At 47.4% G+C, this 16,873-nt stretch overlaps 1 protein-coding gene across 1 annotated transcript in view; it reads left to right on the forward strand.

The window, feature by feature from the left end:
* The first annotated feature begins 356 nt into the window (after positions 1-356).
* Positions 357-16,873, forward strand: part of PRICKLE2 (prickle planar cell polarity protein 2) — a 259,945-nt gene continuing 243,428 nt past the window's right edge. Inside the window, exons 1-2 of the mRNA XM_083156040.1 lie at positions 357-601; positions 9,990-10,075. Of these exons, the coding sequence (XP_083012166.1) occupies positions 560-601; positions 9,990-10,075 (128 nt within the window). The 5' untranslated portion in view covers positions 357-559. The remainder of the gene's footprint in view (positions 602-9,989; positions 10,076-16,873) is intronic.

Genomic DNA, 16,873 nt, shown 5'->3' on the forward strand with positions numbered 1-16,873 from the left:
GTAGTGTGGGGCTGGGTGTTAGTAGGTATATGTACTATACTGTTTAAAATCACCCCATTGGTTCCTCAGTAGACTAAGTTATTACTGGGAAGTTGACCAGGGTGATATGAGTGGCTAATAACACTGAGGGGCACGCACCCCTACGTGTCATTAGGAGGGGGGGTGACTGATGTGGGGCTCATTGCCGGGTGAGTCCCATCCTGTGTGAGCGGCTGCCCCGGTGACTGATGTTACATAGAGCCTCCCCCCTCAGTGTACAGCGCCGTGCAGCAGGGTACAGCGCCCCCTCCCCGCCCGGCTGCAGGCAGTATACACGCTCAGTAGTCAGTGCCAGACACTGGGGTGACCCGGAGCCCGGTAGATGCAGGCTGTCCCCGGCTCTCCCCCTCCATGCCCACGGCTGGGCGGAGCTGCAGACACGGAAACCCCGCTCCTTGCTAACTTCTGTTCATTGATGGGCGAGAAGCGGGTGTGAGAGCAGCGGGTAACAGGGACACTGACACCGGGCACACCGAGCTAACACCCGATATTCCCCCGGACCCCCGAGCCGGCACCGGACATGTTCAGCAGGAGCTCCTGGAGGAGACATTCCGCCAGATCGGTGAGTCTGGAGGCAACTCTGGGGAGGGGGCAACTGTGCCATGGGGAGGGGGCAACTGTGCCTTGGGGAGGAGGTCATTTACATGAGGAGAGGGGTAACTGTGATATGGAGGAGTGGGGCTACTGTATAACATGGAGGGGGTAACTGTGTCATGGGGAAGGGGTAACTAACATGAATAGAGGGACTACTCTGTAACATGGGGAAGGGGTAACTAACATGAGAAGAGGGGCTACTCTGTAACATGGGGAAGGGGTAACTAACATGAGAAGAGGGACTACTCTGTAACATGGGGAAGGGGTAACTAACATGAGAAGAGGGGCTACTCTGTAACATGGGGTTAGGGGTAACTAATATTGGCAGGTGGCAGTTGTGTAACATGATGGTAGGGGTAACTAACATTGGAAGGGGCAGTTGTGTAACATGGGGAAGGGGTAACTAACATGAGAAGAGGGGCTACTCTGTAACATGGGGGTAGGGGTAACTAATATTGGCAGGGGGCAGTTGTGTAACATGATGGTAGGGGTAACTAACATTGGAAGGGGGCAGTTGTGTAACGTGGGGGTAGGGGTAACTAACATTGGAAGGGGGCAGTTGTGTAACATGGGGGTAGGGGTAACTAACATTGGAAGGGGGCAGTTGTGTAACATGGGGGTAGGGGTAACTAACATTGGAAGGGGGCAGTTGTGTAACGTGGGGGTAGGGGTAACTAACATTGGAAGGGGGCAGTTGTGTAATGTGGGGGGTAGGGTAACTAACATTGGAAGGGGGCAGTTGTGTAACATGAGGAAGTTGGCCACTACGTAACCTGGGGAAGGAGGCTAATTGTGTGATTTGTGGAAATGGATAATTGTGTATGGTTTGGTCTACTGAGATTTGTAGTTCCACAACATTTGAACAGCCACATGACACCTAAAAGTACATGTCATGTGTTTCACAATAGTTCTCCCAAGAAGTTCTTCAGCAGCTTACACTCATCCTTCAGGCTCTGACATCCGGTTGCTGTGACCATAGAGGTACTTGCTCATCATTGCTTGTCGTGCTCCAGCTCCAGGTAAATCCTGCTGCCTAATTCCCTGAGAGTAGCAGACAAGCCACCCTTGATCCGAGCAGTGGGAACGCTGGTTACTGCACCTGACTCCTGCTGTAATGTCATTAGCTCAGAGTACAATACCCTGCTTCAATAATTCATCTGCTTCATTCAGCATGCCATACGGATGTCCTTTCCATTCAGCCCCGTGGTAAATTACCCGTCTCCTGCTACCTTATGCAGCATATGCATTTTACAAACGCAGTCTTTTTGTTTATTGAAAATTATTATGTCATTAAAAATGCAATACAAAATCTAGCAAAAGCCACAATTCCAAAGTGCACATGTCCTTCTCATATAGTATCCGTATACACTTTTACCTAGTCTAAAGGGGTGTACACATGGTGCTATGTACTTTGTATTCAATCCCGATTGAATCGCAGGGCACCGTGCACACATTCAGTTTAGACAGTATAGTACCGATCTGTAGTCTTGCCTGCGCAGTCTGTTTTTCTCTTCGATTTCGATGACGCGGTGTCGCACATTGGGATCGAATCGAAATTGAGTGCGTTCGATTTCCATTCGATTTTGCTTCCATAAGCAACATCAAATACAAAAACCAACAAAACCGAACCTTGTGTACACCCTATAACTTGCACTCCATCTGATAGGTTACCAAGTGTTGGGAAATCTGCTCAAAATGAATATTAAATATTTAACCCTTTGAGTGCCAAGTGAAATTGTCCGAATAGGTGTTGAAATTGGCAAGCAAACAGTTTTATTAACCGTAATGACCTGTAATGTTTATCTTATATAGGAAATATCTTTTTTTTTTTTTTTACATTATTTATTTTCATTTGTATAGCAAATGGCATTTATAGCGGATATTTTGCACATTTCTCACATAGATGTTGGGACTGAAAGGGTTAAGTGCAGTCTTTTCGTAAAAGGTTTAAACTATCGCTAATTGGCTAATGACTGCTACTGTTAAATGATGCCCCGTTCAAATGCTGCTATTCACAGATCACAGTGTGGAGACAGCTATGTATTCAGAGGGTCGCTGGAAAGGGAATAATACAATAGTTTTATTGCATAAGGCACTAAACCATCACCCTATTGAGCACTGAATCACTATCGTATGAACATGGCTCGGTGGTTTCACAGAAAGCTGGGGAAAGACACTTATTTCATGGGCTGTTTAGGACAGATACCTGTCATACTCCCAATTGTCATACTCCCAATTGTCATACTCCCAATTGGATATTCTGTATGATGTGAGGGAACGTGCAAGTAAATATCTGACTGTTCGGTTATTCACATTACTGAAGGGGCTGTACACTTTATCATGACATCAAGTCATTTGTTTGTATGTATATGATGGGTTATAATTTTTGCTTAATTCCTGACTCCTTATCAGTACATATCAGTACATTCAAAGCTGTGTATTTTCATTGTACTTGGATATGACACAGATCTGCTTTAGCTATAAGTAAGCAGTGAACTGTCTGTGTATTATGGAACTACACTATGGGGGGTATTCAATGTTGACAATTTCTGTCAGGCGGAAATATTGGCCATCGGTATTCAATCCAGGATGAAAAACGGCCATGACTCCCCCTCATGCAGATTCCACTTTGTTTAAAGTCGAATCTGCATCGTCGAATCTACAGCCGTTTTCGCCAAGCCACTGAATTTCTGACTGTCGGAATCTATTCTGAAATTCGGGACTACGGATCCGGCATTGAATAGGTTGAATGTCTATTTGACCTAATGTTGTCGAAAATGGACAATATTTCCGCCTGGTAGGATTGAATATCCCCTATGATAGTACAGAAGTCAGTGACCTGGACAACCCCACTGTATTAATTGTACTAATATTTGAATATTTAAATTGTCTTTCATATTGTATCAACTTATATACTGGTCCTCTTCATAAAGGTCCATACACACTGGGCGATTTTGCCCAGCATGCATGGTGACTGATGATGGGGAAAATTTCTGGGCTGACAAATGCTCAGTGCATACACACTGAGTGATTTTCGCCCGTTTTAGCGATTTTCCCGGGGGTGGATAACTTTTCATAACAGGATGCTATGGAAAACCATCCCCTCCCTCCCTCATCTGCTGGCAATGCCAGCAGATAAATGGCGGCAACCAGCAATGATGCGGGAGAGTGCATCCCCGCTCATCGCTGCCCCGTACACACTGGGCGGCTTTGGAGCTGAAAGTCGCTCAAAAGTCAAAACTAAGCTGCCTTAAGACAAATCCTTGTACTTTATCCTTGCTTTTATCAGAGCATCCAAAACGCATTCATTTCTATGCAAGTCGCTGGAAGCGCTGAAAAAAATGGCCGCGGCCCCATTTTTTCAGAGTTCCGCGCATGCACAGTGGAGTCTGAGCCCTAGAGTGGCGCTGCAGCGGATCCTGGGAGAGGAGGGGGCTTCTCTTTCAGCGTAGATATTTTACAGTTACTGGGAATCTGTGGACGGACTGCTAGCATCCCAGCTCTGCAACCAGCGCCCAAGTAGCACCCTGAAATGCTTAAATGGAAATTCTCCAGGGCTTAGATTTACTAAAGGTTTTGTAGCTAAAAAATTGGTTGTGTTGTTTTGCAAAAACATCCATTTGCAGGGGATCGTATGGGGGCAAAATCATTCGATGGTCTCTGACCATCGAATGATTTTTTCCCCTGTCCATAAATTTAAGTCAGTCTTGACTGACCTATATTTGCGCCTTCCATGTCCGAGAACAGGGCGGGCGGCTGATGACCTGTGACGTCAGCTGTCTGCGTTTGCATGAGGACGCCCACCGTTTTTCTGGATGCACCCAGCGTTTTCATGGTAACACCAAGGAAACGCTGGGCTTCCCTATCCAAATGCCCCCTGGCCCAATTATTTTTAGATGGGCAAGAATATTTCATTTTTGGGGTGAAAAAGTTCTGATGATTGGGGAACAAGGTATGGGACAGGTATATTGGGGGGCTTTATCAGTGAGAAAAGTGTTTTTAGACTTGCACGATCAGAGTAATCTTAAAGTTATTTTTAAAGTGCCTTAAAATGACCCATTTTTATGTACAGTACCCCTAATATAGTCTGAGCACTTACCCTGTAGTCTGCAAAAAAATGACTTGATTTCTAGAATTTGATTTACTTACAGTAAGAGAAAATAGATACGACAGTCATTTGATTAAATGTACGTACACCAAATACTTTTTATTGTGACCACTTTTTATTCTATACCACGGGTTCCCAATCTTTTTTGAATCACGGCACCCTAGAGTATCAGAATTTTTTCACAGCACCCCTAGGCCCAAAAAATATTTAATTAGATTGGGTTTATATGCGATTCTTAGGATCAGTTATGTGGTAAAGTGCAGGATTTGCTTCTGTTTGTACACATTTTATGACTGGCAGCCACCAGCACTGGTTTTGCTTAAAAATAACTAACCATTCATAATTTGAGTTGGTCCTGGACCAACAACCCAGGGCACCCCTGCATGTGTCCCGAGGCATCCCAGGGAGCCACTGTTCTATACTGTTATCCAATATTATGTTGGCTTTTTGGCGGGTACAGTCAGACTTCCTCATTTTTAAACACACCTCTCTTTGCTTTTTCTAGCACAAATCCTGTTTTTGCACATTTAAAATTGAAAAAGACAAAACCAGCTGCAACGCAGATACTGGCGAAAATCTGTTATCACTGCGCGTTTCACGTCACATGCTTGGAAGGAAATCCATAATAAATGGATGTGGATCATTAGAACAACCACACTAGGGTTGGCATGAATTAGGTCAACCACTGGAAGTGGACAGGCCTTACGTCGATACGTGAAAAAGGTTGACATGACTTACGGTCGACAGGGTCAAAAGGTAGACACAAGCATTAGGTCGACATTGGGACGGTCGACAGTCCAAAGGTCGACATGGGTTTTGCATGTTTTCCCCCCAAATGCCGACACAGTTGACATGGACTTCGAAAAAGTGCATCACATCCCCTCACACGGCTCGCTACGATCGCCGTGCTTCGGGTTCGGTGCCTTGCTACTCTCGGAACAGTATTATATTATCACTTCACCCTCTTGTGGATGCTAGGGCATGGAATAGCGCATGTCGACTCAAAAAACCCAATGTCGACCTTTTTACTGTCGATCTTCACAATGTCAACCTAATGCTTGTGTTGACCTTTTGACCCTTTTATCGTATGCCGACCTTCATTGCTTGACGTAATGCATGTCGACCTTTTTGACCGTATACCTAATACATCACTGTGGTTTCGCAGACCGCTGAATTTCTCCCTAATAATGATCTCATGAGTATTTAGAAATACTTATAATTACTTCCTCCCTGGACAGAACATTTTTATTGCTGGATGATCAGTTTTCTAGTGTTTGTGACACCACATAGAGGGCAAAACGTTTTTTTTTTTTTTTCCTTCACATATATATTTTTGTATTACCATTTATGTGTTATTGATCAGTTCCACTCGCTATGGCTGCTGGGTTGATTTCCAGTAGTAGAGCTTTCCCAACCTCTGATGAATGGGCCCCGTTTTCACCTACTTACGCTTCTTCCATTGTGCGAGGAACAATACAGCGCTCTAATCCCTCTCAGCTACATCCCAATATTACACTGTATAGTTTTGAAATAACATAGCAACGCCCCAGCTACAGATATACTGTAGGGACTCAGCGGTGCCGATACAGCGGACACACACGATTAATCTTTACAGTCATTAACATCGTTTATATTATTTCAGTTTAACCTGTTTGGGCATCAGTGCTGGGGATATCTCTTTTACCAGATTCAAGGCCTGATTCAGAGCTGATCGCACAGCTGCTCATTTACATATAAATATAAGACCGTATTGATGCCGTGCTTTGAACAGTACTGACCTGTGTGATTGCCTGCATATAAACTCCTACCTTTGAAAAAGAGATTCAGGGCCTAACTGGCCCCGCTCCGATGGTGTGGGTCTGCGCGTGTGCGTAGCCCGAGAGCGAGTGGCTTCGGTGAGTTTCACATGATGGGAGTGTGGGAGCGCTCAGCGTTTAATGGGCATCCCCATTAAAACACTAAGTTCTCCCCTGGGTACGCAGGTGGGCTGATGCCTGCCTGGGCCTGCAGCGGACACCAGCGACCGCCCCGTCTTCGGCAGACACCGATGGAAATGAAAGTCATTGTAGGCTGCCTTTTATTTTTGAAGGGGAGAGAAATCATTAGATGGTTGGGGACCATCGAAGAATTTCTCTCACCATCGGCTGAATGCGTGGGCATGTGTTCTCGTACGCACCGCCGTTCCCCGTCGGTCGCCGCAACCCCCCCTTAATCCTGCCCATCGCCCTGAAGCGGAGGTTACAGAGTGACTGGGAAAAGCATGCGTGTTTGGGTCCCGGTCTAATGGAGTCCCTCTCAGCCATCGCTCGCCAGCGGGGATTTTCTCAATTTGGACAATTACAGTTTTTCCTAACAGAAGTGTTTTTATTTATTTTTGTCATTTAGGGATTAGTAGAGTTGAACTCATGCACCGACCACATTTACATAGTAATCCGGATTCTGGACGGTCACAGGTCATTGCTTAGTTACACATTGATACTTTGACACTTTGTAGTACGAGATGTGACTCTGGAAGAGTTAACTATACAAATGCTTCTATTTACCCCTGAGGATCGTAGCTGGACTATAGGATGTTTAGCTTCCCATAGTGCCTTGCTCTAGTATTGTCATGTAAATTTGCCAGGGGACTTTCACTTTACAATTGATAATCTCGTTGACTTTGTTTGACTTCCCACTTTGTTGTGTCCTCCTCTGGTCCAGCACGGTGTGAGTGAAATTCAGATTAGAATGGAGTTTGGCAGTTTCGCTACAGATTTGTCTTGGAAGTGTACTGTTTGCTGTCATGCTGCGGGAACAAGTGTATCCCGGATAGTACTTTACCGGGACAGACGTGGGCTTGTCGTCATATCAAAGGATCTGTGATCCATAATCATCTCTTTCTGCCTGATCTGACATCTCCTATACAAAAATCTCTGAACAATGGAATCTTCTATGTTTAGTGTTTTATATATTTTATTATATTCTACTATAACAGTACATTGCAATTTAAAGATGTCTCTTTTTAGATGTTTCACTTTTTGCACGTACCCCAGACTGAAGATAAAAAAAAGAAAATAAATTAATTTATTACCAGTTATTTATATAGCACACACATATTCCGCAGCGCTTTACAGAGAATATTTCAACATTCACATCAGTCTCTGCCCCAGTGGAGCTTACAATCCTACCACATGTACACGCACACACAGACATTCTAGGGTTCATTTTGTTGGGCGCCAATTAACCTACCAGTATATTTTTAGATTATGGGAGACAACCGGAGTACCTGGTGGAAACCCACGCAAGCATGAGGAGAAAATACAAACTCCACACAGTTAGGGCCATGGTGGGAATTGAACCCATGACCTTGGTGCTGTGAGAACTTCCCTGACAGACTGGTGGTTCCAGTCAGGGAAATGGCACTTAGATGTATTATAATCTATGCCGACATAGACTTGGAAATAAATCACACTTATCAAGCAAGCGACTTAACTGGGCGGGCATTTAAATTGTTGGTGGTCCCTGAAGCCAGTGTACATGTGGTCAGCAGGTCACCAGTGCACACAGCCAGCCATGCCGAGATATCGCCATGATATATCATGGTGTCAGCTGTGCTGTAGGGCCAATGTAATACGTCTATGAACAACGTAGTTCAGCGTGATCTGGTGCACATACCCGACAATGACCTACAGATATTAGTGTTCCTTTTAGGAACTAGGGCGGGCAGGGCGCCGCTGCAGCGTAAGGGGGGGCGCGGTCTCGGGCCGCCAACGCCACAAAAGGGGCCACGCCGTGATGAAAAGGGGCGGGCCCGCCCAGCCGGTGTCACTGAAGGGGGCGGGCCTGGCCACCCGGAAGGCTCTACACTGCCGGGGAAGCGCCGGGCATCGCTATCTACAGCGGTGCCGGGCTTCCCCGGTCACACCAGAGGGGACGGAGGTAGGCTGTTTTAGCGGGGCGCTGCCAGAGGGGCAGGGAGCATTTTGCCCTTTAAAACAGCCTAGCGGGAACACTAGATATATAATTTGTCGCTCAAAAGAACAATATATCTATATCTAATAACCCAGGTTTTTTCACCAGAGCGCGTAAAAACACGGGTTTGCAGGTGGCCTGAATGCTCTAAACTAGGTTGTGAGACCCAGGATTTCAATCCGGCAAAGGTTCTGGGCTGAACACGGGTTCAACCTGGATCGGGGTGTAGTGTAAGCGGGCAACCCAGGTCGATGCTGTCATCTCTTAGCACCGGCTCAGGCCCCGCCTCCGGTGACGAAACCCCGCCGGCATCATGCTGGGTGGGGATGCAGTGTAAAAGGGGTCAAAAGCCAGGCCGCACCCAGGTAAGAGCCGGGTGCAAAAACCTGGGTGTGACCCGGGTTTCAGGTGGAAAAAGGGGTATTACCCAGCCTAAAGGCCCGGATGGGTGCCCTGTACGGAGTGGTGTGCTTAAGCACAGATCGCTCAGCACACATCGCTGGTACACATGCGATGCATATGGTTAGAACACTGGTGATCTGACTAGATTGTGACTGCGTACAGTCAAGATGTAGTCAGGTGATAGCGATGCACAGGCCGTCGCCGGGGAGTACACACACGGGGCGATGTGTGCTAAATTTATATGCGATCTCGTCACATAGAAATAGCCCTGAAATCGCCCTGTGTATGGGTCATTAGAGAGGAGAAGGGGGGAGGATTTATGGGATCCGGTCACTAAGTCAACCCAATTAAGGTCGACATGCATCGGGTCGACTACTGAAGGTCGAAATGTCTATGGTCGACACCTTAAATAGGTAGACATGGCTAAGGTTGACAAGTTTGGAAGGCTGACACAAGCATTAGGTCGACAATGGCTAGGTCGACAGTCAAAAAGTGGACATGTGTTTTTCACTTTTTTTTTGAGCCGACATGTGACGACAGGCGATATTTCATGCCCTACCATGCACTAGAGCGTGGAGGAAGAATAGAACAGTGTGCCGAGCGCAGCGAGGGGATGCAGTACGGTGTACATGTCGACAATGTCGACATTAGGGCCAAAAAAAGGGTGAAAAAGTCATGTCGACATTTTGGCTGTCGCTCTTGCCATTGACTTTTCAACCCTGTTGACCTATTTCAGTTGTCGACCTAAGGCCTTTTGACCGTCAGTGGTGGACCCAATGCATGTCGACCTAAATTGGGTCAACCAAATTTACCCATACCCATATTTATTAAATGCTTCCATGCAATGTTCTGTCCATTTAAGACAACTATATTTCTCGTTGTTTCCTATTGTCAGATAACATCATTTGCTGAACCTGAAAGAGGACAACCGTGTAATGCGTGTGGTGACCGCTGTCCAGGACTGGCCTTGCACAAGTGGAGGTAAGTGCGGAGTCCTCTCCATAAAGGAGAGGGCCACTGAGAGATGTTTGCTTACACTCACATTCAGTTTATTATTAGACCGATAACTTGCAAACTATCTTTTTTTTAGTTCTTAACTTTCTTAACTCTTTGTTACATAGTTGTAAAATACTAAAACAAACAGCATTTATGTAATCCTAGGTGTTAATTGTTTGATTGAGAAATGCAACATTGTTACAACATTGCAAATATTGAACAGTAGTAGCTTTGGATGGTTCCCAAGTTGATTGTTACTGCCTAGGAAAAGCAGAGAGGAGCGGTAGCAAGCTCAGGATTGGATTGGTACTGTCTGCTGATCTCTTATTATCAAGGGATGTCATTCTAGTATTTTGAAAAATTGGATGGAGTTCTGAGTGCGGCCAAGTCGATAAAATGACGACGTGTATTGTAATTTGTTATTCACTGAAAATGTGACCATGTGCCCAGAATCTGAATGTCCGTCACAGTACAGGTTCTGGGCCAGAAACGTGTAAGAAGTCCTGTGTTAGGCGATGTGTGTAGCTTTTGTTCGTGTTTGATGCTTTGTACAGTGAGTCTGCTGTAACTGGAATGCTGTACTTTGCTGTACTGGCTTTCTGCGTTGGCGAACGTGGAGTCAGCGTATAAATAAACGGAGGTGGCTGTAAAATTAATTTTACCTGCATTAGGTGTACAGTGTTCTCTGTCAGGAATGGTCCATAGGTAAAGCATGGCTACTTTGGGGCCAATTCAGACACCTTTGTTAGGGTCCAATGTCTACGTCAACCCCCAAAAGATCTACACAAGCAAAAGGTTGACGCAAAAATGGTCGAAACATTTTTTGACCATGCTGACCATGGTATCCAGTCAATAGGTCGACCACTATTGTCAACATGTGTTTCTCATTATTTTTATTTATTTTTTAAACCGACTGGATCTTACTTCAACATCCATATCGGCATAGAGAGAGAGAATATTATAGTGTGGATCTTTTTCTGTGTTGACCATATACTTGTTGACCTTTTGCGTGTGTTGACCCTTTGTTTGTCAACATTTTTAGTATGTCGACATTTTGCCTGTCGACCAATAGCGACCTATTGACTGTCCACCTAGACACTGTCAACCTAGTAATCCAACCATATGTGTCAGCCTATTGACCGTCGATATAGACTATGTCGACCTACCATCCCCATACCATATAATACTTGTGTATTATTATCTATGTGTGCAGGTTATTTGGTAACATTTCTGCAACATTTGGAAAACATTGCTGCTTAAATAAAAGACATATCGAATTCTAGGCTTCTGCACAGCTTACTCTGCTCCTAGGTAGAGAGAGAGCTGTGCGGGGACCGCATCGGATCGGACCAGGAGATCATACATGTTGCATACGTGCTGGAGATCACACATGCCGGACACCTTCACAGCGGCAGGGTGCGGGGATCGCATGCAGAAGAACTGCCTGCTATGCATCCCAAGCGATCCTGCACCCGGCAGGGTCCTGGGCGGCTCAAAGGGACTTGAATGCGACGTCTCCCGTAGTGTATGGGGGCCTTCAGACTGAAGCTGCTGTTTGTGTATTTGTGAATACGACATGTAACATTAATTAGCTTATTTTTAAAAAACATTATGTGAGAACGGGTGAAAAGTCATAGACATTTCTAAACTCATTTATATACAGCGGAATCGCCGTATTTATTGTCGTTTTGTATTTAGGTTTAATGTGACCTTACCATAAGGAGTGTCACCCCTGCCTTACACTGAAGTCGGATGTCAGCTTGTGCCTCAGACCTGGAAATAATATACTAGCAGTCACAGCTCATTACGTTTTAATAGACATTTTGGGATCCTGATTGCTGTGTGAATGGGAGCACTGTGTTGGGTGAGGGGTTCCTGAAGCTGTAAAACCTATATTAGCAGCAGTGACCCCCAGTGAGTGAAGGTAACAGAAGGGACTGGAATGGAATACAGCTTGCAAATATTTAAATGTTGTTCTTGCGAAAAACATAGTCCCCGCTACTGTCATGGGGGGTACAGCGACTTTGCGCGCATTCAAAGTACTTAATGCCGAATATATATATATTTAGCTTTCAAGCATATTAAATCTTAATTTGGACTCCCTTGGGGTTCTGCTAGTTAGCACTAAAGCTGAGCACACACTAGTAGCTACAGATGGAGCGCCTCTTGCTCTTGCAGGGGCCAGCCCCCACAATCCGCCAGCTCCCCACAGGGGGCGTGTGCGCACGAGACATTCACGCAGCCTGTGGCAACTGAGCTCCCCACCGATCCCCGTCGCCGCCCTGATCCCCCTCCCTAACCCTGCCCCCCTCCCCGAAGTGGAGACGGGCAGGGTCCCACCACCCAGCTGCTGAGAGAGACTGTGACGCACGTGCGTTTGAGATACACACGCGTCCCAGTCTGATGGAGTCCCTGTCGGCAGGGCCGACGACAGGGGGGTGCCTAGGGTACAGCTGTCCCGGGCCCCGGCCCGCACCCAGCCTCCTCCACCGCACCCAGCCTCCCACACCCGGCGGCCAGGCACGCATAATACACAGTGCAGCCTGCAGAGCGCCGAGCCTAGGACACAGAGGGGCTCGGTGCTCTGCAGGCTGCACTGTGCAGTGTGCGCGCCGGACCTGACCGTGCACCGTGAGCTGGAGGATGCGCGATGTGGGTGATGGTAAGTAATGGGGATGGAGTAGGGGGAGGTTGGGTGCTGTCATGCGGGGGTGGGTGCGCGCGCGGGGGGGGTATGGCGCTGTGCCGCTAGGGGCCCGGACTGTAGGTCAGTCCCGGGCCCCAACATTTCTAGTGGCGGCCCTGCCTGTCGGCTCTCACCAGCAGGGACGTTCTGGCGAGAGCCAAGCAACAATGAGAGAGACTCCATCTGTATATCTGCAGACAGATCGGGCAGCGTGTTCTCCATAAATGCTACTGATCCCTTGGGACTGACATCATATATGACCGGCCAGTGAGCTGTCAATCACAAGTGGCTCCTGGCGTGGCTGTATGTTGACCACCCGTATACACAGCACGATGTGTTTAGATATATTGGGCATCGGCTGTGTTGTGAACAACACAGTTCACAGATATTTCACTCATAGACACTGGCCGATGGTGCATTTATATATCGGCCATTCAACCAAATGGCCTATATGCCGTCCAGTGTGTGCACATTTGTAAAGAAATCCGGACAACATGACCTGTTGGTTATACTTGAAGGCTGGTATAGGTGAACAGATTACAGAACAGCTGAATACTATATTCCAGGAGAGGAAGGACAGATGGAACACAAGGGAGAGGTATCGGTGATTGCTGATTCTCCCCTGGGATTTCCACCTGTAAAAGACAGAGGGGCCCATTTATCATTGGATCACATGTGCAATGCAATCTGGGTGGCATTCACCGGCCAAAAGGAGCTCATCCCTGTGATCTGCTTTGCCGAGTGCCGGGGGTCTTCACGTTAGCGCTGACCCCTGGCTGACCGCACTGCCCAGCTGGCAGTGTGGTGTGTAGCCCATAGGCTACAATGGGCTACCACCATCTCAGAATGGCGGTAGCCCTGGGACCCACTAATCGGAGATTTCTGCTACGGTCCCTTCTACATACACTCTGGTGATATTTAAGGGCGTATTCAATCCCAGGTCACGACTGTCGATCCGTCCCGACAGCCGTGACCCTGGCCCGTTTTTTGTTTTGCTCGACCACATATCGCCAGATGGGATTCAATGTCGGCGAAAAGGGGGCGTGTTAACTCCCGTAGATTGTCGAGATTCGGCCGTGATCGCGACAATTCACGGCCGTTATCGACAAAACAGCTTTTAAAGTCGGGCCCGTTCTGTCGATCTGCCTCTTCAATGCTGTCGGGTAAGACAGCATTGAATAGGCGCCTGCCGCTATTTCTCCCGTCGGAGATAGCGGCGGGGAATAAATACTCCCCTTAATATTTGCAGCTAACTATTTTTGGGGAATTAGCCACAAAATATTATATGATCAGTGGGCCCCAGAGGCAGGAGTTGGGGCAGATTGTTACCTAGGGCCTTATTTTGGTTCACTCTTTCTGACAAAATCCTTCTTAGATGGACAAAACCATGTGCACTGCAGGTGGGGCAGATGTTACTTGTGCAGAGAGAATTAGATTTGGGTGGGGTTTACTTCAAAGTGAGATCTATATTGCAGTGTATAAATAAAGCAGTCAGTATTTACCCTGCACAGACACAAAATAACTCACCCAAATCTAACTCTCTCTGCACATTTTACATATGTCCCCCCTGCAGTGCAAATGGTTTTGTCCATCTAAGAAGGATTTTGTCAGAAAGAGTGAACCAAAATAACCCCCCTAGTGTTTGCACCTGCTTTCATTGTTTGTACTTGCTTGTAGTTTGGGCCCTTATTCTGGTTGGTGCGGTCAGAGCCGCACACGGGGCTCCGACCGCACAAACCAAGGGCCGCCCACCAGACGGATCGCCACGGCCGTCCATACACGGACGGCTGGCGATCCGCACAAAAATGGTGGAGGCTACGCCTCCACCATGGTGGGAGCTGCCCCCTGCCTTCGATGGTCGACGACCATCGAAGGCAGGCCCGCACGCCGCGGCAGCTCCCGCAAGCTAAGACCACACGGACAATCGTCCGTGTGTTAGCTTGTATGGGGGCTGAAAGCTGACATCCGGCGACGTCAGCTTTCCGCCCCCATGTCATGGTAATGAGGGCGTCATGCCCTCATTACCATGCATACGCCCCGCGTTTGCATGGGAACGCCCATGAAACGCGGGGCGTACACATAGGGAAATGAGGGGCTGAAGCCCCTCACGCCCCTATCCGCCCCCTTTGCGGCGGACGAAATCCGTCTGCGGCGAAGGGGGCTGCACATGCGCAGAATGACCTCTGCGCATGTGCAGACAAAAAACATCGGCGGTACGGCCGCACGCGGGCCGTACCGTGCCGATCTGAATAAGGGCCCTTGTTAGGAAGCCCAGTTCCCAAATGTGAGAATAACATTTATAGTGTTTGTGAGTCTAAGATTATAACTGTGCAAATAAAGGGTCTGTTTACTCTGCGAAGCAGAACGGAATTAGCGTGCGCTTGTCACCACGGGAAAACCAAACATCGTCCGATGCACAAAATACCGGTACTACTTGTATGTTCTGTATTTGTTGTGGAAATGCACCTTTTATTTTTTCATTCTCATGTTATTTTTAGTATTCTGCCTTTTCTGACAATGGGCCAGATGCACTAAGCCTCAATAAAGTGATAAAATGTTAACATAAAGCTTGTAACATGGCAGTTGGGAGTTATGTTTCATTCGCTCCCCAGCTCGTTGGGGGGGGGGGGGGGGGCGATGTTTGTTTTTTGCACATGAGCATAATTATTTATGGGCATGTGCAAGCTCCCTTGGCGAACGGACTCGGTGACTTGCATAGTTCGCACGGAGCAGTGCGGGTATGGGGAAGCGGGTCGGGGTCGCGCTGGGCACTCCCATGGGAATTCGGGCGGGAGGAAGTGTGTTGGGGAGGGCAGCTGACGTTAGACCCCCCTGCCCTGTCTTCGGCAGAATGGGTGCAAATATAAGTCAGTCTCCACTGACTTAAATTTGAGTGACCTGAAGAAATCATTCGATGGTTGGGGACCATCAAATGAATTCTCCGCCAGCGAAACATCCAATGTGTGTTCAGTGATCTGCAGTTTTAGGAGTAAATTTACTAAGATGGGAGTTCTGTTAAAGTTGGGATGTTTCCCATAGCAACCAATCAGATTCAACTTTGTTATTTAGCACCTTCTAGAAGATAATAGATATATTCTGATTGGTTGCTATCGGCAACACCCCTTTTTCAATAGCGCTCCCATAGTAAATTTACCCCTTAGGATCTAGAAATGATGACCCAAATCACCATCTATAGGTCTTTGCCCTTCCCATAAAGCCTGGATTATTCCTTTCAGGCTGGCAATAAATGTACTACATTATTTACACTGGGTAGGGATGTGTTTCTTCATATGTCTTAGGTTCAGCTCATCACATATAAATAAAGTAATTATAACACTGGCCCTTATTCTGGTTGGTGCGGTAATATCCGCGTGCGTTCGTGCCGCCGATGTTTTGTGTCTGCGCATGTGCAGAGGCGTCTCTGCGCATGTGCGAGCGGAACCCACGGCAACATTCCGCATGAAATGTGTACACTACGAACAGGGGGTGGAGAGGGGCGTGAAGGGCTGTTTGGGCTCATTACCATATGTTTACACCCCGCGTTTCATGGGCGTCCGTATGGTAATCCAGCCGTGACACACGTGTAGGGGGCGGACATATGACATTGCCGGATGTCAGCTGCCCGCCCAGATCCCTGCTTTTGCACGGAGAAATGCCCGTGTGGTCTGAGGTTGCGGGAGCTGCCTGGCCATTCGGTCTGCGACCATCGAATGATGGGGGAGGTTCCCTGAGATGGAGAAGGTGTATTCATGAGAAATACACGTGCGGTCCGTTCGGACAGCTTCTTACCGCGTACGGACGGAGTTGGCGATCCGTATGGAAGGCGGGGTTTAGGATGCACGGTGCTGGCCGCATATTCGGATCCGGCTGCACCGATCAGAATAAGGGCCACTGTTACTATTGCATGCTTAATTGGTTAACAAGCACCCTAATGAGATCTATGACTGACAGCCCCATGACTGACAGCCCCAACTAGTATTTTGCACCTTGTAGGGTTTGTCATGCAGCAAGTGACGTTACCATGTTGTGCCCGTGCACCTATACTTCATACAGCTAATTTAGCTGTTAAATATTGATTCATACTTGGCTGACTTTTA

Source organism: Crinia signifera, chromosome 8 (assembly GCF_055691185.1).
Source record: "Crinia signifera chromosome 8, ASM5569118v1, whole genome shotgun sequence".
Taxonomy (NCBI): domain Eukaryota; kingdom Metazoa; phylum Chordata; class Amphibia; order Anura; family Myobatrachidae; genus Crinia; species Crinia signifera.